At 31.9% G+C, this 26265-nt stretch overlaps 1 protein-coding gene across 6 annotated transcripts in view; it reads left to right on the forward strand.

The window, feature by feature from the left end:
- LOC141567002 (ubiquitin carboxyl-terminal hydrolase 9X-like) overlaps nt 1–21567 on the forward strand; it is a 176955-nt gene extending 155388 nt beyond the window's left edge. For 4 of the 6 annotated variants that reach the window (XM_074323490.1, XM_074323489.1, XM_074323488.1 and 1 more), the window contains 14 exons: nt 894–1084; nt 4550–4723; nt 6155–6296; nt 7525–8272; nt 8666–8789; nt 9468–9693; nt 10239–10368; nt 13545–13730; nt 14151–14371; nt 14468–14556; nt 17729–17885; nt 18039–18299; nt 18642–18737; nt 20066–21567. In XM_074323490.1, the coding sequence (XP_074179591.1) occupies nt 894–1084; nt 4550–4723; nt 6155–6296; nt 7525–8272; nt 8666–8789; nt 9468–9693; nt 10239–10368; nt 13545–13730; nt 14151–14371; nt 14468–14556; nt 17729–17885; nt 18039–18299; nt 18642–18737; nt 20066–20203 (2883 nt within the window). In that variant the 3' untranslated portion in view covers nt 20204–21567. The remainder of the gene's footprint in view (nt 1–893; nt 1085–4549; nt 4724–6154; nt 6297–7524; nt 8273–8665; nt 8790–9467; nt 9694–10238; nt 10369–13544; nt 13731–14150; nt 14372–14467; nt 14557–17728; nt 17886–18038; nt 18300–18641; nt 18738–20065) is intronic. The other 2 variants (XM_074323493.1, XM_074323494.1) reach the window with 1 other exon arrangement.
- The last annotated feature ends 4698 nt before the right edge of the window (nt 21568–26265 follow it).

Here is a 26265-nt window from a genome sequence, read left to right on the forward strand (position 1 = left end):
ATTAGACATTCCACTTTTGTTACTTAATATTCTGTGCTTTATATTGTCTCAACACTATAACATGGTTGTCTATTTCCTAGTTTCTTTTCCTAGACTGTGTGCTTTTCAAGGGTAGGAAATGAATATGGTTTACTTCTGAATCATAAGTCTCAGGCACACAGCAAAGAATGTAAAAAGGTCATCAGTTCTCTGTTAAACAACTTAAATTCTGCTTCGTACAGCGGTCAAGATTTAAAGCTCAGTTGGTTAGAGCACACAATGCTTTTAACAACAAGGTTGCCAGTTCGATCCCCACATGGGCCACTGTGAGCTGTGCCCTCCACAACTAGATTGAAAAACACCTACTTGACTTGGAGCTGATGGGTCATAGAAAAACACACTTAAAATTTAAAAAAAGTTGAAGTAAAATAAAATTTTTAAAAAAAGATTTAAAGTTTCTGTCTATGCTGTTTTCTACCTAAGGTATTAATTGTTGTATTGTTAATTTATGTGTAATGTCACATAAATTATCTCACAATCTATGAAGAATGCATTACCTCTACAAGAAGACATTGAATATCTCTACTGGAAGAAAGGCTAAATAACTTATTTCTCCAAAGTGACTTATGGCAAAGCACTTGTTTATTTTCAGTTGTCTACTCAACTACACCTTTCTTTTTTTTATTTTACAACTTCCAGTGGATGTTCAGGATATTCTTGTATGATCTTCTTGTGATAACTCATCTTATTGATCTTTTTGTGAAATTCTGGGGACGAGCATTAATCTAAATTGAAAGTTATATGCCTTAGCTATACAGAATATAAAATAATGACACTATTTGTATTTGTCTCTACTTATTTCACTATACTTTTTAAGTTAGATTAACTCATCAATGATGTTTTTTGGTCTCTAGAGTAATGTTGATCCCCGAGATGATGTATTTGGATATCCTCATCAATTTGAAGACAAACCAGCCTTAAGTAAGACAGAAGATAGGAAAGAATACAATATTGGTGTCCTAAGACACCTTCAGATCATCTTTGGTCATTTAGCTGCTTCCCAATTACAATACTATGTACCCAGAGGATTTTGGACACAGTTCAGGTAAATTATGAGATGATAATTTCAGTTTCAGAAAAATCTCAATATGCTATTTTTAATCTTTTGAAATATGTGTTAGGATATATAATTATTTAATATTTACTGTAGTAATATTCTACCTTCTTAACATTTTTTTATTATACCCCAAAAATTCCCACAGTCTGCATTTTCCTGATGCATTGTTGTGCTAGTTTTGGTTTTTCTATTTTCCTTTCTTCCTGTATTTTTTAGGTTTGTGGGTCATGATCTGCCTTAATGGCTCAACTCTGCTATTGTAACAAGAAAGTAACCATAGACAATATGCAAATAATGGGGTGTGGCTGTGATTCAGTAAAACTTTGTTCTTGGACAGTGACATTTGAATTTTGTATCATTTTCACATGTCATGAAATAGTATTCTTCCAAAATTCTTTTACAGTCATTTAAATATATGTAAAACCATTTGTTCCAAGCTCTTGGATGATACATAGGCAGTGGACTGCATTTGGCTCATGGGCTGTAATTTACTTAGCCATGATCAAGAGACTTGATCAGATTCAAGTATTATACTATTCTTTACTTGCAGTAGGAAAAACTACTTCATGAGTGGTGAGTTTACTTCCTTGGAGAGTACAAGATGTCTGTCTTTTCTTTTGTGACATTAAGAGTTATTTAGTCATCATTGATTAACTAGATTAGGTCTGTAGAGAAACTTGCCTTCATCAATTAGTTAGTATACAAATTGGTAACAAACTTAATATATAAATCAATAAGAAAAGTAGGATAAATATTTTATTTTTATAAGTTTATAAAATAATCAGATACTTCCCTAGCATCCTCCTAAAATGACCAATAAAATTTCGTCCAGTTTTAGGTTGTAAAATTCTCTAATTAATTACCTTAACCTGATTTTCTTTCTTTCACTGATTGTTTTCAAGGCCTACTTAGTGTCATGCCCAACTAACTACACAGCTCTTTTTACTGAGCAGAAAAAGACTATAGTCCTTCTCACTGGTTTAGAATTCTTTAAGCAAAGTACCTCCTAAGTAGGTGGTAAGCAAAGTGATCATCTGATTTTTGGACCAACCACTTTGTTTCAGTCATGGTGGTACCTATTATATATTATATTAACATATCACTTAGATTTATTTTGAAAATCACAAATTTATAATATAACATCTGTTATTTCTCAAAAATTTCTGTATTCCACAGTTTGAAATATCAGCAGAGGTCATAAAAGTGATTTGCATATATAATGTCTCCTTCCAGATGTACTTCTTTCCTCTTTGAATTCCATCACCTGGAATATATGTCTTTCCTCTCTACTTATTTCAGTATTATATTTTTCCTAGCTTATCCTGTCTCTAACTCAAGAGTTTTCAGTATTCTGGTCAACATTTTATTCTTTTTTTCCCATATTACTAGATATACTTTGAAATTTTATCTCATTTGTTTGTATGTATGTATAATTATAATCAGATAACAAAACTGTACATGTGTATATGTATCTGTATATCTACGTATAAATATAACAAAATACATACATACATATAGTTTTGCTCCTGAATTATAATGTTTATATTTAAATGTAGTAAATTATAATTTATGCTTAAATATATTTATTCTTTGTTTTCACATTTAGTTCCTCTGTAATGGTGGAGCTCATAATTTGTCATTGTACTTTTGTATTACCTACACTCTAGACACTAGACACTCTTAATGTGTTTTTTCTTCTGATAAAGTTTACATAACATAAAATTCATTATTGTAACTGTTCAATAGTGTACCAAAGACATTTAGTACAGTGAGAATATCTGTACCATCATTATCATTATCTAGTGCTAAAATATTTTCATCATCCAAAAAGAAATCCCTATGCCTGTTAAAAGAATCATTCCTCATTCAGTCTCCCCTTTTTCCAACACCGGCAACAGAAAAATCAGCATTCTTTCTATATGGATTTGTCTGTTTTGAGTATTGTATGTATATTTAGTCCTAACGTGGCATTTTTGAGTCTAACTTATTTCACTAAGCATAGCGTTTTCAAGATACATTCATATTTTAGCATGTGTCAGAACTTCATTTCATGCCAAATGATAGTCCATTATATGGATACTCCATATTTTGGTTATTTCATCAATTGATGGACATTGGGTTGTTTCCATCTTTTAGCTATTGTGAATAGTACTCCTATGAACATTCATGTTATATAAGTTTTAGTGGAGACTTAGTTTTCGTTTCTTTCAGTACATACCTAGAATTGCAGTTGCTGGGTCATATGGTAACTATCTTTGACATTTTGGGTAACCACCAAACTGTTTCACATCTCCTGTACAACTTAACTTTCTCGCCAGCGAAATATGAAGATTCCAGTTTTTCAAATCATACCAATATGCTATGTTGCCTTTTTTATTCAAGTAATAGCCTTTCTAGTGGGTGTGAAGTGGTTTTCTTAGTGTAGTTTTAATTTGCATTTCCCTAATGACTGGTAATGTTGAGCATCTTTTCATTTATTTATTGCCCATTTGTTTTTTGTATTGGGGGGTTGAGGAAAATATCTATTCAATTACTTTCCACATTGTCTTTCTGTTGTTGTGTTATAAGAATTCTTTGTATGTTCCTTATAATAGGTCCTTATAAATAAATGTTTACACATATTTTTTTTCTTTTTGTGGATTTTTTTTTCTTTACTATGTTGGTAGTGTCCATTGATGCACAAAAATTTTTAATTTTATGGAGTCCTTTACAACTGTTTTTTTCTTTTTCAGTTTTCTACTCTAATTCACTATTTTTTATTGTGGTGAAATGATGAAATAAAAATTTACCATTTTCAATGTTGTAGATGTACAGTTTAGAGGTATTAAGTACATTTGCATTTTGTGTACCATCATACATCTCTAGAACTTACTTCAGTTCTTATTTTGTGTACACACAATTGGTATTTTGTTTTCTAAGGCTTGGTTGACCAACATTTTAAATCCATTCAGCACTGAAAATGCATTATTCTAAAATAGGGCAAGCCCTTTTCATTTGGAAAAACCACTTTAGTTGAATACATGGCTATGAAGTTTGCAATATGGCACCGAAAGTTTAAGCAAAATTAAATGTCAAAGTAGTAATTACAACATCATGTAAGAGTGACTTTCCCCTCTAACAATAATGGTTTCTTTACTTGAATGCAAAATGCATGAATGTACTGTTTCATAAAACAAACACTATTTTTAGGACTTGTTATCCATCTTAGCCACACCAGTAATTTCATGGTAATTCTTTGACACTGGAGTACCATTTTTATTATGAGTGTTACTCTAATTAGCATTGCCACCAGATACATAGTGTGTATTGGTTTGTTTCTACTTATATGAAAGTATCAAGGCTCAGCTTACACTTCTGTCATTGCCGTGACTGTTACAAATGGATATTCGAAATAAAAATGGATATTCTGGGGATAGAGAATACTATCTATTTTATTCCATTTTTTTTCTTTAGGCTTTGGGGTGAACCTGTTAATCTACGTGAACAACATGATGCCTTAGAATTTTTTAATTCTTTGGTGGATAGTTTAGATGAAGCTTTAAAAGCTTTAGGACATCCAGCTATGCTTAGTCAAGTCCTAGGAGGTTCCTTTGCTGATCAGAAAATATGCCAAGGCTGCCCACATAGGTAAGAGCTATTTAATGTTTTTAATATGTACTTTTCATTGGTGTTGTTTTAAAAATATACAATTTCCTAGTACTTATGTATGAAAGCAGTGTGTGCCAATTATTAGTACATACCTAGGACTGAATGAATTATGTCCTTATGTTATACCCCACTATAGGTTTTTCTTTTCAGTAACATTTGGTTCGTTTTACTATACTGAATATCTTGTTACCTTCTCTTACATTTTTATGTGTTCTGTCATATCCTGGGACATAAAATGGCATTTTTCATAAATGTATAGTTACTACTCACAAATATATTTGCCAGTCATGTTATAATTAAAATAATAATTGTAATATGTTAAATACAGTAAGTTTAGAATATAACTGGCAGGTCTGGAGCAGTATTTCCTGTAGAAATTAGAAAGTTGATTGTGCAATTACCATCAGTTTTTCTCATTCTTGAGAAATACTGGGTATGTTTACACATCAAACCATTTAGCAAGTTAATAAGATGTTAAGGAGAAACTGTCAGTTACATTTATTTTCCAAGACTTCTTTTCAATCCTCTGCAGGCTGGTTGCTATCACAGTACCAACATGCGTAACCCATTCATAAAAACTTATATAGTGTACTGGTTTGTTTTCTCTTTCTAAATTACAGGTTTCTAAATATGAAGGACTGTGTCTAAAACATAATATCCCCTTGTGCTTTACACATGATAGGTAGGCACTTTTGACACATCTGTTGAATAAATAGATTTCAGGGTCAAGACTGTTCTCCACCACCTCCCATTTTCTGAGTTTATTAATGTGTGTCACCAGAAATTTCTAAAGGTCTAAAGATCGCAGTTGTAGAATATCACTATAATTTTGGATGCTGAATCCACCCAACATTACTTATTCTCTACTAATTTTCAAGAGCTGAACATTTGAGGCACACAGAATGTTGGATTTTTGAAGTTGTGCTTTAGCTTAGAACCTGGCATCTAAGTGCCACAAATATTAGCTGCTGTTTCCTATTATAGAAATGGAGGAACAGTTAAAACTTCGTTTAATGAATAGCCTTTTTTTCCTAAACTTCATGAGTCCTTACCTTTACCTTGACACTCAGCCTAGTAAACTGGGCCAAATTAACCTCTTTGACACGTCCCTCCTCTCACCCAACTAGTTTCCGCATCTGTAAAATAGTGATGGGTATGTATTTCTGGCAAGCCTTTTATGAAGTTGAAGATAAGAAGAGATGTATGTAAAGAATCTAATTCATTGCCCAGTGCAATAGTAAGTGGCCTATAAAAGATAGCTATTACTTATCAATAACACTGTATGATTAATGCATTTGGCACGATATAGTAAGTACTGCAAATGTATTTTTCATCAAGTTCACAACTAAAATAATAGTTAGAAACCTAAGGAATAAATCCTTTTGATCATTTCTTAAATAATATCTTTAGATACGAGTGTGAAGAATCTTTTACAACTCTGAATGTAGATATTAGAAATCACCAAAACCTTCTTGATTCTTTGGAACAGTATATCAAAGGAGATCTACTGGAAGGTGCAAATGCATATCGTTGTGAAAAATGTGATAAAAAGGTATGTATAGTCCAGTTTTATAATATGTGTATGATTACATTTAACAGAACTGGAAGACATTCATGTTGTTTGTATTCAACCTCAAAGTTTGTCTCTGCTCTATGTTCTTTGTTTTAGTGGTAACAAAGAAGGTAGTCAAGATGATAACTGATTAAGGGATTTGTGAGGGAAACAATACTGAGAATAATGCAGTGGACTTAAAAAAAACAATTGGGTAATTAATTTTAGAAGTCATAATAGCTTAATATCACTTTTTCTTATAGCTGAAAGTTGCACAGTTAATTTTCACTTCTGCCCTGAGGGAAATTGCCATTAAACTTCTCCTACCTGAATAGTTGATAATGGAAAATGTTTTACTTTTCGTACTCTCAGTTATTCTTCAAGTTTAGGACAACTGTGCTAATTTTATTTGATTACATCAGATTTTTACAGCCACTTGAAATTTTAAGCACCAAACCTGATTTTTAGATCCAGCCAAATAATTTTACTTCTAGCCACCAATTTTCTCTCTAAACAGTTTGTGGGCTGTAATCATAACATGTCTTTGAAAATACAAATTACATGGTAAAGAGTAAATATTTTTCTGGGCCCACCATACTCTAATCGCCAAATTGCTTGTGTTGTTTTGACTTTAAACACCATTAGATTGTGGCCTCTGAAGCTATTTTTCCTGTTCCCACAGCTCTGAGACAATTTTTTCTGGGGCAATTAATTCTGATTCATCCTGCCACACTTAATCCGCATATTTTAAAGTAAAGACCTTGATGACACCCTTGTCAGAAGGTAGTGAGGGTTAAATACATTATGTGTGCTGCACTGAGCATAGTGTCTGGCATCTAAGTGCCATACATATTAGCTACTATTATTAATTAGTATTTAATAGTATTAATAGTATTTTCTCAGTTAGCTCACAGCAGAATCTATTAACATACAAGTAAGTATTAGAAAAGTCATATGATCAGATAGCAGTAGCAGTATGGAGCCCAGGTAGCCAATCAGTTTCTGTATCACTAATTTTTGCAACAAATTAGAAACTATTTACATTTTTTTAGGCTTAGTATAAACATTTTTAAAAAGTAGTGACAAGATGACTTTAGTTGTATTCTTTATCACATATTTATGTTTGTTTGTAAATAAATTCAGACAAATCAAACTTGATTATGTTGTTAAATTGTTTTATGTTTTCTTTGGGTTATAACCAAACATTTTTATTCACTGTTTATTGTAGGTTGATACAGTAAAGCGCCTGCTAATTAAAAAATTGCCTCCTATTCTTGCTATCCAATTGAAACGATTTGACTATGACTGGGAAAGAGAGTGTGCAATTAAATTCAATGATTATTTTGAATTTCCACGGGAACTGGATATGGAACCTTACACAGTACCAAGTGTTTCAAAGCTGGAAGGAGAGAATGTAAACCCAGAGAGTCAGTTGGTACAACAGACTGAGCAGTCTGAAAACAAGACAGCAGGAAGCACAAAATACAGACTTGTGGGTGTGCTTGTACACAGTGGTCAAGCAAGTGGTGGACATTATTATTCTTATATCATTCAAAGGAATGATAAAGATGGTGAGAGAAATCGCTGGTATAAATTTGACGATGGAGATGTAACAGAATGTAAAATGGATGATGATGAAGAAATGAAAAATCAGTGTTTTGGTGGAGAGTACATGGGAGAAGTATTTGATCACATGATGAAGCGCATGTCATATAGGCGACAGAAAAGGTGGTGGAATGCTTATATACTTTTTTATGAACGAATGGACACTATAGACCAAGATGATGAGATGATAAGATATATATCAGAGCTAACTATCACAAGACCCCATCAGATTATGTCACCGACCATTGAGAGAAGTGTATGGAAACAAAATGTGCAATTCATGCATAACCGAATGCAGTACAGTTTAGAATATTTTCAGTTTGTGAAAAATCTTCTTACTTGTAATGCTGTTTACTTAAGCCCTGCTCCAGGTAAGTTTCTGGAATTTAGCTTCTTATTAATAAAAATAATTTTTATTTCATTATTAAGATTTCTTATCAGACATCAGTATGTCCCCCCCTTTTTAAAAATAAAATAAGCCTTGAAATCATTTTATTTTAAATGTCAGCTATTTTTAGTTCCAGTTATTTTAAAGTCAAGTATTTAGGATTCCTATACCTTTGAATAGTGGCAGTCAACATCTGGAAACATAGAAAGCTTTTATTTAATGGTTTTGTTTTACTCAAATGTTAGTTTAAACATGATTTGGTGAAATGCTAGTATCACTGTAGATTACTTTTAGCGAAGGTTTTGTAAATGTGGAGCGTTGTTTAAAAACATTTAAACAAAAATGTGTTTGATTGTATATGTGCTTTTTATTTAAGGACAAGATCAGTTGTTGCCTGAAGCAGAAGAAATCAGTATGATTAGTATTCAACTTGCAGCTAGATTCCTCTTTACCACTGGATTTCACACCAAGAAAATAGTCCGTGGCCCTGCCAGTGACTGGTACATTGCTTTGGATTTTATTCATATTGTCCTTTTATAGTTGGTTTAATTTATCACTGTAGTGCTTTATTTTTTTCCTAACCATGGGAATCTTATTTCAAATTCCAAATACACCACAAAAAATTTTCATAGTAATATTAAGAGAAATTGTATTAAAATTGCTTAATCCTAATATGCCTTTTATTCAAAAACTGCTTCTGTTTGTATTAACTTGTTGTTGCTGTTGTTGTTTTATCTATTTCATCATAAAATATTAAGCTTTATCTTTAGTAGTGGAAATTGTGGCTTAAATTTAAGAAGGTAGAATATTTTTTTAATGGTTATAGTCTTAAGTTTCTAATTGTAAAACTATGGAGAATATTATAATATCTTCATCTTACAGCTGTTTTTAGCATCTATCAGATTAGAAGGTAATAAGGAAATGTCACTGGATGAGGAAGAATTTGATAATAGATTTGCATTCACGTACACCAGTACTCATTTAATTTACTTATAACTATGAGATTAGATCAAGTCACAGGGCTGATGTTAGTTCTACAACCAACCTTGACCATTAATTGTACAGAAGATATTCCTCTTTATTTGGTTCATAGAAATCTGTTAGTTCACTGTAGCAGTCAAAATAGAAGCACATTAATAAATATTTTCGTGTATTTTCTCATACATTTTCTGTTTTAGGTATGATGCACTGTGCATTCTACTTCGTCACAGCAAGAATGTACGTTTTTGGTTTGCTCATAATGTCCTCTTTAATGTTTCAAATCGCTTTTCTGAATACCTTTTGGAGTGTCCTACTGCAGAAGTGAGGGGTGCATTTGCAAAACTTATAGTATTTATTGCACATTTTTCTTTGCAAGATGGGCCTTGTCCTTCATCTTTTGTATCTCCAGGACCTGCTACTCAGGTAATTAAAAGCTTTTCTAAAATAATGAAGTATTTACAAGTGAATCTGTTTTCTTCAAGGTTAAATCAGTAAACATGTACATCTTTTTGACATATTTATCAGATATGAATGAATGCATGCATACCTTATTGAGTTCATTAAAATTATTTCATAATAAAGAATAATGATTATTGAGCACTTTAAAAACAAGGAAAATGTCTTCTGTTTATTCAGTTACTTGCAGTTATGTAGTAAGTCTTCAGATTCTATATGTTCAGTTGAGGTTTATTTTTAATGACTAACTAAATCTTTTGTTAAGTAGCCTTTTTGGCATAAAACTGTACACGTGGATTTTTTTTTTTTAACAATTAAAACAGTATAAAGCATCTATAATGAAATCTAGCCCATCTCTTCATTCCCTCTCTTAAAAAACAATTATATTTAATAATTCCCTTTCTGATACTTGTGCCTAATGTAGCCCTATATATGAACATAATCCTCTTTTATGCAAATAAAAGTATACTCTTCTGCATCTCATTGCTGATAAAATATCTTATCCTTTACAGTCATGTGATAACTTAAGCTTGAGTGATCACTTATTAAGAGCAGTATTAAATCTTCTGAGAAGGGAAGTTTCAGAGCATGGCCGTCATTTACAGCAGTATTTCAATCTGTTTGTAATGTATGCTAATTTAGGTAAGAACTTTTTGTTAGTCTGTTTAATGTATTGTTTCGTTTGCATATTAAATGATAAAAGCTTTTTAATGCAGTGGTGACATCTAATCTCTTCCAATAGAAGCAGTATTCCATATTCATATTAAAACCCATTACAGATTTTAGCAGTTCTCATCTTAAACTTTAAGATAATTTACACACTTATCTTATTTCCATGATAGTCATTAAGGTCGGAAACTGTCCAACTTTTTTTTACCTCTTAATCCTGGTTTTGAAAAACTGATTACCAGGCCATGTCCCATATCATCTGAATCCGAATTCCAAGAACTAAGAAGATAAATCTATTTTCTAAAGGACCTTAGGTGGTGGTACTTACCAGATTTAGGATTCACTTCCTGAAGAAGTTGGCCTGTATATAAGTTTTTGTTAAAATAAATTTAAGTGAGTAATAATGTGCATAACTTATCCACTTATTCTGTTGGAATCAATGTCAATTAATAACTGTCATTTCCAAGATATCCTTCTTAGGGTAGCCTAATTATTATCACAGCAGCTACATCCAGATTTCTAATCTAAATATGATATATTATTTTGCTTTGCTTATTCCATTGTGTTTTGATAGTTTTTAAGTTTTTTGTTGTGTATCCCAACTAAACTGCAAAATTCTAGTGATCAGGGCTTTGCACGGTAGCACTCAATCACAACTTATCGAATGAATGGATGGATAGCCAAGAATATATATAAGAAGTTTTCTGATATTTTCAGTGTTGTTTTAAGTGATTGTTTATTATGAAGGGAAAGGTAAATTTGTTAATAGTTGCAAAAAAAAAATTGAACGTCAGTAACTGAGGTGTTGGTGCACCAACAGCTCAAATTACTAATTTTTTGAGATAGAGTCTACTTAAAAGTTTTGTAATATTAATACAGATATATTTGCTTAGTTTTTTATGAGGATTTGATTCAGAGAATTAGGAGATTGATTTGAATAACCTTTTTAAATTATAAATATCTTCTATCCAAAGTTATGTTTTATACCCAGACATTCCACTTATTTAAAGTGTTACCTGTATGAATTTACTAATCAACTATTAACATGTAATTCCTTTATTGAAACAAAATTCTACTTTTCATTCTCCTTTCTCTTATTGTCTATTTTCCTTGACTGACAATAATTATCATTCTGGGAAACTTGTAGTTGAGAAAGAAGAGGATATCATACAGACAAGCATAAGTGAAATCCTTTTTCTTATTCCTATTTTTTTAATGTGAAACTACCAAATATAAGCATTCCCAAATCCTACATGTTTAATTTTAGATATTACTTCTTCATAAACCACTCATCCTTGATTTGTCACATATTTTAAGAGTAAGTTTCACTGCCAGGAATTCAGTATTGTTTGATTGATAAATCTTAATATTAAATTCTCAGGGTTTTAGGTTTCAGAGTTTTTTGGATTTTAGAAAGCTGAAACAATACATTTGCCACACATTATGTGATATTCCATTAAGTCTGTAGCAGTTCCCTATAATCAAATTTATGAGTATTTCTGTGATAGATAATGCATATTCACTTTGGGGCAATAGGTGGTAGATAAACATCAGTTTAAGCCAAAAAGTCTATCATAACACAAAACCTATGAAAAAAGTTTGTTCTTAGACCTTTATGAGTTTCAGATAAAACCTGCCTTTTTTGTGAACCTGCCTTTGTTTTTGTCCTGGGAATATATCAATGAATAAATAATTTTAATGGGATACAAAGTGTTATGAAGCCCATCTAAGGGAGTATCTGACCTACATTTAGAGACTTAACAAGAAGAGGCTTGCTGGAGAAAAGCAATGAGGGGAGTTGGTTGGTAAACAGTGAATGGTAGATGCAAAGACTTGACATGACATAGCTTGTTCATTGGACAACATGAAATTTATTCAATGTGACTTGAATTGGTGAAAGGTTCAAAATAGCAGAAGGGATTAGCAGATTAATCATTCTCATCATTCTCTTTCGGCAAGTTTGGTAAGAAGGTCTGCACTTTATCATGGGAGCATTAAAAGTCATTATAGCATTATTAACAAGGATTACCTTAGAAAGATCACACTGGCTACAATGGTGAATGGATTGTATTGGAACTATAGACAAAGATTGATAAACCAAGATCATTACTGCACTTGTATTAGGAAAACTGGCAATAAGGGAGATACACACAGATTCATTGTTTTTTAATAAGAGATAAATCATCAGAACTTAGTGATTGGATATTTGGGAGTGTAACAGATGTTAAGAGATGTTAAGACTTAAGTCTAAGGTGTGACTTGAGGAACTGAGAGAATAGTGGTGCTATTTTCTGTGAGGAAATCTAAGGAGAAGAAATCTGTCTGGGCAGGTTAAATTTTAAAAATATGTTTCACATCTAAGTGAAGAAATAGATTGAGAGTGAGATACAAATATCTAATGTTTGGAGTTATCTACTTAAATATATCCATTACTGTATTTTTAGTCACAGGAATGTAAGCAGTATTAGGAGATAGCATAGAATGGAAATATTGGGAAAACACCAACTTTAAAGAGTTAGTAAAAAGAATCCACAAATAAAAGTAAGAAGTATCCAGAAAAGAGAGGTAGAAAGAAAATGAGAAAGGTAGTCCAAAGTGAGAATTCAGAAAAGGAGGAAGTAGTAAGTTTAAGAATTGTTTCTTAGCTTCAAACCAAGAAGATTGGGACAAAAACTAAATGGGCATGAGGAATGGGAAAATAAGAAAAGTGGAAAATGCAAATTTAGGGTTTTGATTTTTCCCCCAAGAAGTTTTTTTAGGGAGAGAAAAAGAGAGAATGGTCATTTACAAAACAATTTTTAATACTCATTTAAGTTCTTCCTTTATCATCTTATTTAAATGAGAGTTGCTTTCTATGCCCCACTAGTATCTCTAGTTCCTAGACTGATTTCCCTTAGAGCTAAGTATAATTGGAATGCAAGGGTTTACCACTACTTCACAGTTACAATAATTAATTTAACTAAATCAATGCATTTTCTATTCTATCTGCATTCTATTTGTATTTCTGCAGTCTAAACAAAAGTGATGAGCTTTAATCATAAAAATTGTAGGGAGCTATATTAGATAATTTTTTATTACTGCAGCACTTGCCATTTTAATTGTTTCTGTTTTTTTATTTTTCCTACACATTATTTTCTCTTCTATCATAGGTATGGCAGAAAAGACACAGCTTCTAAAATTGAATGTACCTGCCACCTTTATGCTTGTATCTTTAGATGAAGGACCAGGTCCTCCAATCAAATATCAGTATGCTGAATTAGGCAAGTTATACTCAGTAGTGTCTCAGCTGATCCGCTGTTGCAATGTCTCCTCAAGAATGCAGTCTTCAATCAATGGTAAAGTAGAATGTTCCATTCTTTACAGTAGTTTAAAAATAATGCTAGCCGTCCATAGTACTTAAAATTCTGAAGATTTAGAAAAATGAGTCTGAAAGTTCATGCTTTTGATGTACGAATATTATATTTTTAAACCATTCGCTTGTTCACGTGTTTAAAAGAGACCTTTTAAAAATCACTGCCTACTGTGATAAATCCCTTATTTATGAATTGTTGGTTTAAGAATTTTAACTTCAGATTTTTTTATTTTCAGTATCAGGATTTATGTTTTTGCATCTTACCATCTTAGTGTATCTGATCATTTAATGGATGATTTATTGTGAATAAGAAACTTTTTGATTACTTTTTGAAATAAAAATTCAGTATTATGATTTTATAAAGAAGTCTATTGGCTTTTCATTGATAACTAATCTGTTCTAGGTAATCCCCCGCTTCCCAATCCTTTTGGTGACCCTAATATATCACAGCCTATAATGCCAATTCAACAGAATGTGGCAGACATTTTATTTATGAGAACAAGTTATGTGAAGAAAATTATTGAAGACTGCAGTAACTCAGATGAAACCATCAAATTGCTTCGTTTTTGCTGCTGGGAGAATCCTCAGTTCTCCTCTACTGTCCTCAGTGAACTTCTCTGGCAGGTTAACAGAAAATAAACATTTTCCATTTATATTGTCTGTAATTTGATTCATTTTTCCTTTAAATACATAACTTAACCATGTCTTTTGTATTTTTAGGTTGCATATTCATACACCTATGAACTTCGGCCATATTTGGATCTACTTTTGCAGATTTTACTGATTGAAGATTCCTGGCAGACTCACAGGTGAATATACTTTTTGCTGTCAGAGTAATTACATTTTTTTAGGTTCTAGAAATAAATAAAATTGTCAGTGGCCAAATATATCTTTTACTTCTTGAAAGTCTGTTAAATGTTTTATTTTTAAAAATGAATGAAAAGTCTCACCTATTACAATTTTGTATCTTTTTTATCCTTTTAAGACTCATTTCATATTTCATGCTGTTTTTTCCCTGTTTAATGTTTTTCACTTAATTTTTTTATTAAGAAAACTTAGCATATGCTTTTGATAACGAAGTTTTTATTAATACTATTTTAGGATTACATTGTACAGTTGACCCTTGAATAACATGGGTTTGAACTACGTGGGTCCACTTATACAAGTGTCTTCAGACACTCAGAGGGATGTCCAAGAGAGGACTCAATCCTGAGCAGCAGTGACAGGGTTCTTGTCTCCATACATGATAATTCAAGAACAACAGATGCAGGAAAGTGAAAATGGCTTATTAAAAATGAAAGTACACACTTGAGAGGAAAATGCAGGTGAACTTAGAACCAGTCACACTAAGGAAGTTGGATCAGGGGTTTTAATCCCTCACTAGGCAGGAATTGGTGACATCCCATTGATGTGGTTCATGGGATGAACCCTCCTTCGCACTTTTTATCCCTCCTTCCCACTTTTTCTTCCCTGTTTGGTTCCTATGGAGCTCTCATAGTGTCAGGTGTATGATAGGAGTCCTGGTAATCTCGGTGCAAATGAGATGATAGTGACATAATTAGCTAAAGGTCAAGTTCTTTCATAGAGATCAGCCTAGCTAGATGATACTGGTTTTTGTTTATTTCCAGCTGCAGGTACTGAATATAGTCACCTTTTACTTGTATAACCTGTGAGGCACCTCACCTTGTACGGGAAGGGGTTGTCAATTTCCTACACTACATGTCTGGCCTCAGGGATTTTTTTCTTAATATTTTTCCTCTAGCTTACTTTATTGTAAGAATATAGTATATAACACATACAATTTACAAAGTGTGACTTGACTTCTTATGTTATCAGTAAACCTACCACAACAGTATGCTATTAATTAGTTAAGTTTTTGAGGAGCCTGAAATTATGCATGGATTTTCTGCTGCTTAATGGTTTGGTGCCTCTAACCCTTGTGTTGTTCAAGAGTCAACTGAACTTGGTTTTTAATTAGTTAACACTAGGTAACATTTAGTTATCTAAAAATAATCCCTAGCTTGTTAGTAATTTTATTAGTATATGAAGAGTCAAGAGTAACTTTTAAAATTAAGGCTATCCTATTAATAGGCCTTCAAACTTCCTCTCAGAATTCCTCTATGTGTTCTTTCCAGTAAACTCAGCCTAACAATGATACAGAATTAGTTGTCCATCTCTGCCAGGAACCCTCACTTTTCTCTCCACAGGGATTATTTTATCATGGTTTATTTTAGTCAACTGAACAAATACATATACATATTGTCACCTATTGATCATTGTAATAAGCCAAAGAACCTGAAAATAAACTTGTTTTTTTGTAAATTTGTAGAATACATTGCTTAAAGATAAATCATTTCAATCTCAAATTTCAGGGAGATTAAAAATATTAGACTTCTTGAAGTAATGTTTTCAAATTAATTGTCACCTAATTCACAATTTAGGTTTCAAAAAAATCATTTAATGTCAAAATAGCGTTAACCAAATCTGTCTTGAAACAAAAAATGTTACAAGTTCCAACTTACAGTCATTTATTATTCAGTACTTATTTCAGTATCAATGAAGAATTTGTATTTTTGATGTGTTTCTTTTAATGGAATCTAATTGTTTTCTTTTTTTAGAAGAATTTCGAAGCATATATCTATTGTTTATTATGTATTTTTCTTATGTGTGCTTTAAACTCATTGAAAACATCCTAGCCTTTTTGTTCCACCCAACAAAGCTACAATAAAGATATAAATACTGGATTATTCGTTGAAAATATTAGGCTTTTGTGAACAAATTAGTAAGATATTGTTGTTAGCGTAAACTTGAAATGTTTTGTAATAAACTTTGTTCAAGAAACAGTATTTAAGTGATATTCACAAAGTATCTACTATGTGCCAACCACTCTTATAGGCAACAGAACAAGAAAAGCAAAGAATGTTGATTGCAATTGCATATAAAAACAGTTTATACTAATGGTAATATCACAGAAATATTCATAAGTATCAGTAATAATAATTTAAAACTAAAGAATAAAAATAGAATATATTCTTTAATTCTAAAAGTTTTTCAAGAGAAACACTACCTTTGCATGTTATCTTTTTGTCTGAAACGGTAAGTCTTTGAAAAATTTTTTAAAGGTGTTTTCTATACAAAACTTACATTATGAAACACACACATGCACACACACACACAACAACAACAACTTACTTTCTATTGGATATAATAATATTCTATTATGTAAAATAAATTTTGTTAAGGATAATTTTTTCTAGATACTTTGTTTACAGGTACTGATAACAAAAGAAAGAAGGCATGTTTTGGCCCATAAATAATTTTTAATTGGATGTTGAAGACAACAGGAAATAATTGGCTATGTAAAATGTTATGTTGAGATTTAACTAGACTTAAAATGAAATAGTTATTAGCAAATCAGCCAATTTATACTCTTGGCTGTGAAAAGTGCTTTAACTACCATATGTGTATTCTAATGATTAGAATTCAAGTTAATTTTGTACTGCCAAATTGTATTACTGTCATAATCACTAGATCCCTACTTCACACTCTTAAAAATGCAATCTTAAAAAATGATCTGACTCAAAGTAAATTATTCTCAACTGAAGCAGTAATAAAGACATAGTTGTGGTTAACTTTAATAAAAATAATGTAGTATTCGTATCTTTAGTTCACATTTGATAATACATTTAAGTTACAGCAAAATCATTTTGGGTTGATAGTAATTCAGTACTTCTGACTCCTGAGTCAGTCTGTAAGTCAGCTCTGCAACTTGCTATTTCTATGACATTAGGCAAACTGTTTGACTTCTGTACTTGTTTTCTCATGTATTATATGGATTTACTAATGCTACCTACTTAGATAACTAACTTGAATAGATTTTGAGTAGATGATTTCATCAAAACATGTTTTGAATGGTACATAATAGTAAGTCAAATGTTAGCTACTAGATGTTACAAAGTTTTATATCTGGTTCTTTTTTAGAATTCATAATGCACTGAAAGGAATCCCAGATGACCGAGATGGGTTGTTTGATACAATCCAGCGCTCTAAGAATCACTATCAAAAAAGAGCATACCAATGTATAAAATGTATGGTAGCTCTCTTTAGCAATTGTCCTGTTTCTTATCAAATATTACAGGTGAGAATTTTTTTCTTACAATTTTGTTAACAATCTGAATCACAATTAAGGACTGATATAAAAGAAACGAATCATGAATATTTGGAGTAGGTATTTTAAGTTAACACTGAAAATTATCCTAAATTCTTTTACATAATTTTTTCTGTTTTGAAGGGTAATGGAGATCTTAAAAGAAAATGGACCTGGGCAGTGGAATGGCTTGGAGATGAACTTGAAAGAAGACCATACCCTGGCAATCCTCAGTACACTTATAACAATTGGTCTCCTCCAGTGCAAAGCAATGAAACATCAAATGGCTATTTCTTAGAGAGATCACATAGTGCTAGGATGACTCTTTCAAAAGCTTGCGAACTCTGTCCAGAGGAGGTAAAAAAAGCCACCAGTGGGCAGCAGATAAAAATGGAAGAAAGAAAAGTAATTTTTTATTTTATAGGCCAGTGTTTACTTAGTGTAAAAAAAATTGTGTTGCAGTTTTATTGGCTTGTAATGTTTAGTGTTGATCAATTTATATGAAAAGAGCTTGTTAACTCAGAGTTATTTTGGAGAAATTGCCATGAAATTCACTAAAAATCATACAGCTAGGATAATCTATTTTTTTCCTCTAATTGTAAATTATTTTATCTGCAGTAAATGGAAAATGTTAAAGAGGTCACCCTTGTGAATTCTTAAAATTTGTCTCAAGAAAAGAACATTAAAGGTAAATTTAAAGTTGCTTTCATAATCAAATTCTTAATATCTTTATATATTTAAAATTAGGAACCAGATGACCAAGATGTCACAGAAGAACATGAGTCATCTGCACCAGAAGATGCCCCATTATATTCTAATTCATCTGGATGTCACTATCAACAGGTAAACAGGAGCTTGTTTGTTTCATTTTTATCTAGCCTTCAAACCAATTTTTGTGCTTTAAAGAGCATTTAGTTATATTTAAAATATATATTGTAACTTAGCAGCAGTGACTCTAAAGTAATAAAGGAGTTATCTAGAATAGGTTTGGCAAAATGATCAAAAGAGTAGTGGGTAGTATGGAGTCATGTTAGAGCATGTTTGATCTACCTCTGTGGTATTTTTCGTGAAGTAGACTGCCTTATTGTGCTAATAGTTGTAGTTAGTAAAATGATATATTTCACTTTAACATAAAATTAATAACAATGAAATGTTTAAAGTATCTTGGTTGCTTTTGCTCCAATGTTTAGCAATGAAAATGTTTTTAAAAGTCAATTTTAAAAACATAGATGGTGAAAGTTTCATTCAAAAACAAGAATTTGTTTAAAAATATAGATTATGGAAGTTTTCATTCAAAAACAAGAATTTGGGGGAAAGTTTCTGAGATAGTGTTACTAAGTTTAAACCACAAATGTCACTAACTCAGGTCTTTAAGGCTGTGGTTTTAAATTTAATGTGCCTCAGAATCATCTAAAGGCACTTAAAAACAGAAATTGCTAACTTCCACCCCCATGATTTTTGATTCAGTAGGGATGGGAGGGGTTGCAATATTTTGTATTTGTAACAAGTATCCAAGGGATGCTGTTGCTGCTGGTCTAAGGACCAAACTTGGAGAACGAGTTCTCTTAGAAGAGCAGTTGGAAATAAACACTCTTAAAACAATTTCTTTGTGAAGGGTAAATCAAATTTTATCATAACCACACTGGTTCAGGTTTACAGAACAATAACACACATTCACACCCCTCACAAAGTGATAATTCCTCCCCCAATCTACTACCGCTTTGACATCGTATATAGATGTTACAATTTCATTGACTATTCCCTGTGCTGTACTCCACATCCTGTGACTAGATAGATAGATAGATAGATAGATAGATAGATAGATAGATAGATAGATAGATAGATAGACAGAAAGACAGACAAGATAAGATAAATATGTTAAATTATAGTTGACATTCAGTATTTTTCAGCTTCCAGTATACAGTGCAGTGGTCAGACATCTACACAGTCCTATGTATGCATTTTTTAAAAACTTTACCATATGATACTTAATTTTCCTTAAAATATGAAATCAATTTATAAATTATTTTATAACTACTACTTGAGTATTTTTAAAATATAAGTACCTAGAAATAAGAAACATGTCTACATTTAGACAAATTTTAGTTCATTTTTAATTTTAACTTTAATATGTGAAAAGTTTGACATGCAGGTCTCTTTCACCCTCTCAGAATAATCATGTGCACGGACAGCCATATACAGGGCCAGCAGCATCTCACTTGAACAGCCATCAGAAAACTGGCCACCGAGCCCAAGAAAATGATGAAGGCAATGAAGAAGTTTCCTCATCTCAAATGAAGGATCAGTGAAATGTCCATAATAAACTGGTTCTTTACAACCATGCACTCAGGCCTTACAATCCAAACTTTTCCTGTGTAGCTAGTATTTAAAACTAGGGAAACTGTTCAATGTGCAGTGGAGAGTATATAGTGTTTTATAATAAATGGCTGGTAATATGTAAATGGAAAAGGTGTATATAGTATATTAAAGTTTGACTGTTAATTCTTATGCAAGTAGATTTTTTTGATGGAGAGGCAGAGATCTACAAAAATAAATAATAATTTTCTTCTTAATGATCACTGCATTCTGCAACCAGTATTGTCTACTCCATGGCACTTGGATCAGTACTTTACCAAAAAAAGAAAGTGAGGTAACATAAGAAAGCCCATCCATATCAATCATACCAGTAGTTTTCTTGTTAATTCTTAATTACAGGAGCCATGTAAGGCTGGTAGGTAACCTTTGAATTATATGGATGATGTAGAAAAATTGGTTATGTAACATTATTTCTGGATATTTTTCATTACCTGTTTATTCTGGTAATAAGTTGATTACTTTAAAGCTATACTTATGCTGTAACATTTAGCATGGCTTCACAGTAATTTTGTGTAGCCAAAGAGGACAAAATTACCTGGATCAGAGCAGTTTCCCCAAAGTAACAGGTATGTTGTCCAGAGGTTTTATTTCTTGTAACTAGAGTACATATAAAATAAGGGATAAATGTGACAAACATGCAGTTTTTAGTTACACATATATTCATATTTAATGTTTGACAGTTTAGTCTCTTGAAGGGATAAAGAATGTGAACGTATTGATAATAGGAATTTAAAGTATTTTAAAACAAATATGCAAAATTTTGCTATGCCAGAATGTGTGGAGCATCATAGAAGATTGTATTTGGTTTGCTTGGTTTGTCTCTTGATAGGGTTTATTACATGAAACTTCTAAAATTTTGCTTCTACTGCAGCCCAAGGAAGTGGACATCTTCAGAATCTCACAGTACTTTGAAGTACTGAAGTACCAATATGTCTCGCTGATTTTCTACTCAGTCACAATTTTACTTGAAAGCAAGAATTGTCCCAGTTTTTTCATTCCAAAACTCTTACTGTTGTAGGGTTTAATTAAAACTTAAGCTTCTGGCTAGTTAATATAATTCTGAAGTACTATTTTAGAATAAACATTTGCTTCAGAATTCTGAGAAATTCGTGAGTTAACACTATATTTTAAAAAGAATTGGTAATTTTTGAATGTGTGTAATATTTTGGAAACTGTCTAAAAACCAAATATTCCTGCGAGCAGATATAGACTGTCCTATACTATTTAAATATTTTGCTGTTTTGTTTTATAGAAATTATTTTGCTGAATTCACAAATAGAATTTGATTTAAGAAGAATTTTGTCCTGTGGTGTTTTTGTTTCTTGTTACTCTTATTTTGTTCTTAAGGTATTTCTATTTAAAGATAACTTATTTAATATATGTTGTTAACATTGAACCCAAGACCAACAGTACTATATCTCACACCTAAATGATGCTTATATAACAAACATAAAAGAACTTAGGACACATCCAAGCCTCTTTTGCTTAAGAGCACTTAAGCACTATGCTTGGGAGGCATTTTAAACAGCAAAATCACAGCCAGGAAACACAAAATTAGTAGAACGTGGTACACAGTAAACCAAAAAAAAGGCCGCTTTTTATAGTGTAAGAGCTGAAATACAAAGATAAATTATCACTTTGTTCAACCTTATCTGGGAACATTCATCTCAGGAAACTAAAATTTTTGCTGCTCTAGGCATGTCAGTGAATGGCCACATAAGTATTGACTTTGCGTTGACAAATTTAAACGAAGTGGGGAAATTAGTAAATACAGAATCTACAAACAAGTTGCGTTGACAATTGGTGCATTAATGAACACAAGTTTGATGGTATTTAATTGAATTGATAGGAAACACTTTGACACAAAGCCATAACCAAAACTGAATAAGACAGAAATATAATTATGATTAAAAGGGATAATCACAGGCAATAATCACCACTTTATATAATCAATCTATTATTCTAGGTTTTCTATATTAGGAAATTTTAAAACTACTTTTAACTTTCAATTATATTACATCTGTACTTGTCAAACTGAGAAAAGTCTCCTGTATAGAATGAGATTCCAGTTGGTATTTTTAATTTAAAATGACAGTCTTTCACAATAATGAGCTAAATAGGCTATTTTATTTGAAACATTTAATGTTATTATACACATCAACCGGGAACTAATTTTGATATATTTTGTACCTTAGGCAAAGTTTAATCACTTCCTTAGCTATTAAAAACTTGATGTTTTTCTACATGTTGGAAGATTACAACTTGGTTTGCTTTGAATTTATGAGCCTCCTGCCATGTGAAGATTCAGTTTTCTCTCAATTTGAGGAAGATGTTCTCATTGAGAGAAATTTAATCAAAAGAGTATTTATTGTGTACAAATCATTTTCTATATTTATTAGATATTTATTTACATACATATGGAAATTTTAAGAGAGATTATTATAGAAGTAGCATAGTAGTGCTTTTGAAGTCTTTTTCTAACATTTATGGCACATTTTAATTTTATGGCACATTTTAATTTTAAGTTCTTAAAATTACCTAAAGATGATTAAATTCTTCTTCAACCTAGGCATTATGCTTGGTTGGGGGAAAAGGCATTTTAAACAGCAAAAATATAACCAGAAAACAAAAAATTAGTAGAATGTGGTACTCAATAAACCAAAAATGGACTCCTTTGAGTACCTGATTTCTTGAGCAATATATATGCTTATTAAGTGTCAGTAGTCTTCCATTAAAAGAAATATTCCATAATTCTAAATGGCAAGATCATTTTATGGAAATTCTATTTCATAGACTGTGTTAATATAAATATTGAATGTATTTTAGTTGTTATGTCCATGTAAACAAAGGTTTGGCCCTGTGGAATCTAAGTATTTCGTTACATGTCTTGTTAAAACTCCTGTTGCTTCTCTTTTCTAATTTCTCCAGCAACCACATTTTCCTAAACAGCATGGTTGAGGCAGACATGTGATCCTAAAAATTGTTGTTTGATATATTTTTTATTGACTTCTCAATCAAAATTAAACTTTCAGTCTTGTTACGTTTAGCACTCACATGGTCTGACAGTTAAGTCACGAACTCACCTTAGAAAAAGTGCTACATACCTCATTGCTGAATATCACTATGGTCACCTTCAAAGAACTCCCCTTGAGAAGCTGTGCACTGATGCCAGCACCTAGTCCACCCTTCAAAGCAATTTTGGAACTCTTTTTCTGGAATGGCCATCAGAACTGTCGTCGTATTACCCTTAATGTCCTGAATGTCATCAAAATGTCTTCCTTTCCATATTTCCTTTATCTTTGGGTAAAGAAAGCAGTCATTAGGGCCAGATCAGGTGAGTAGGGAGGGTGTTCCAATACCCTTATTCATTTAACGGCTAAAAACTCGCTTATAGACAGTGCAGTGTGAGCTGGTGCATTGTTGTGATGCAAGAGCCATGAATTTTGGGGGAAGAGATCAGGTCATTTTCATCTTTGTCATGCAGCCTTTTCAGCACTTACAGGTAATAAACTTTTTAGCTGTATGTGAACTACCTTAATACTTTAAAAAATTATATTAAAAGTAAAAGTACAGATATTAATGAAGAGCCCAGCATTTGAGCCACTTGAGGAATTTTTAAATCTTGTATATTATCACTAATCCAGATGAAAAGAATAGCTAATATTCTTTTGAGTATTTACTAAATGTCATTAGGTTATAAACATTTTATATTATTTAATTCTCAAAGCAGCCTCCTCGTGGCGCTAGTGCATTCCATTACTCCCGTTTTGTTAGTAAGGAAAGTTTGATTTGAAGAGAATAAAGATTCTATAGCCATAAGTTATAAACCTTGGATTTGAACCCAGGAAATTTGATTGCATAGTCCAAACTATAGCATTCTAGGGTAAGAACTAATCTCAGAAAATAAATTATTTATATCAGTTTTGGACACATATGGCAGATTTGACTGAGTTAATGTTTTTAGCCACACAATAATTTGACTTATAGTCTACATATGGAAATCTGATTACATATATGCATTTATTTCTCCAGTTTCTTTTTAAGTCTTCCAAAAAGAGCAACTCTTGAAAGTTCACTCTAGGTTTTCTTAAGGACCTGTGAGGAAATCCTTGCTATGTAGGTAGAGCAGGTGTGTTAAGCTCTAACTTTTATAGCTGACACTTTATACTATGTAGATGAGTTATTTCCATCTAAAACAGTGACTGCAGATTAGAATTCCCCAAGAAAAAGGAGTAAAATTTAAATTAGCAATCTATTTAATCACTATAGCATAAATCATTATAACAATGAAAACAAAGATGATTTTTCAAATTCTATATGTGTTAAATTGGGTTTGAACCCAGCTGACAATGGCAGACTAAAATCTAATAGCTAAACTTTTAAAACTCAACTCCTTGTTACAAAAATGGCATTTCATTATTGAATAAATTGAATTTCTTCTATTCTGCTAGCCTGTGTAGTTCACCTAGACAATAGGTGTTTCCCCCCGACTACAGGACTAACCATTATAGAATTATACTCTAAGAATGTCCTGATTAGTCTAATTTTTAAAATTTAAGTTTCTTCTATTGTGTTAGTGAATATTTTTATAGCTCATAAAGACAATTAGTATATTTGGTGAGGCTTACTTATACTGATACTTATGCGACTGACATTTACATAAACACTTTTACACACAAATCCTTGGGACTTTATTTTTGTTTGCCATTGCCTGATCCTCCATCAAATGGTGAGCAGCGAAGAAGTGAAATGTAAATAGTCCCTTTATTATTTTACAGTAAAATTATTCTTTAAAAAATTTAAGGACATCTCTGGCTGTTAAATATATTTTATCACCTAATTTAATCAGAACAACTAAGAATGAGCTGTGTTTTGTTCTTTTTAAAATTAAATATAAATTCTAAACAATAGTCTAGAAAGTATTGCAGTTACACCCCAAATGATTATGCCTTGAGTAGGTTTTGTACCAAACTCAGTGGTACTCATTCAGGTATTCACACTTGTTACAACTGTCATAAACACATTAAACAACCAAAATTGCAAAGGTTCCTCAACATTAATATTGAGGTAGGTAAGAGGCAGGCCTGGCTGTGGAGGATGAAAGGCAGGACCAACCATCAGCCATTTCCTAAGAAATCTCTCAATATTCCTCTACAAATTTAAATGTACAACACCTAATTAAGGGGATACCAATAATATGGTTAACCCCCTAAGCATGAGCTGTGCTGCTCTATGAGTAGCCTGCTTTTCCTTTTCCTCTGCTTGAATAAACTGATTTTCCTTGGCTTTTACCCAGCAGGAGCAGGCTTCTCCGTGGAATAGACTGTCCCTTATGTCTCCTTTGGTTAAGTAAACTTTGCTTCACTCTCCTGTTGTCTGGTGCTTGAATTGTTTCCTGCGTGCTTCCAAGTATCCCACTGGTTGAGGTCCCTCCTCTGGGCTCCCTGGGAGGAGGCATTGCCAAGCTTCCTGCAACAACTTCACTTTAAACTTCATATGGGCTCTCATTTGAATTCTTTCCTGCATGAAGCCAAGAACTTTCTTCGCCTAGGACTTGAGTCACCACTGGAGGGATTCGTCCTTCCAGCATCAAGATTATTTATGCTAGTACTGGTTTAGAATTTAGCATTGAAAATTTTAGTATATAAACCCAGAGCTTGAGATTAGTCACCTGTTTTTATAATTTAAAACTGATATAATCGTTTTATTTTTAAATCTTTTCATATTATTATGTTCACTTTGAGCAAGACAAATTTCTTAAGGAAGATATATTTAACATTACCATTGGGAGTCAACATAGCATCATTTAGATAGTATGTATCCTTCCTAAATGCAGATAATATTCTGACAATACGCTGAAAGAATTCATTGTTACACTTAAAGCACCCAACTAGACTGTTTTCTAATTCCAAAAGAAGCCGCCTAAACATCTAATAGATGTGAAATAATTAAATATTTTAATTAAAATTAGGCAAATAATTTAAGAAGCACAGCA

The sequence above is a fragment of the Rhinolophus sinicus genome, chromosome X (genome assembly GCF_036562045.2).
Source record: "Rhinolophus sinicus isolate RSC01 chromosome X, ASM3656204v1, whole genome shotgun sequence".
Lineage (NCBI taxonomy): Eukaryota > Metazoa > Chordata > Mammalia > Chiroptera > Rhinolophidae > Rhinolophus > Rhinolophus sinicus.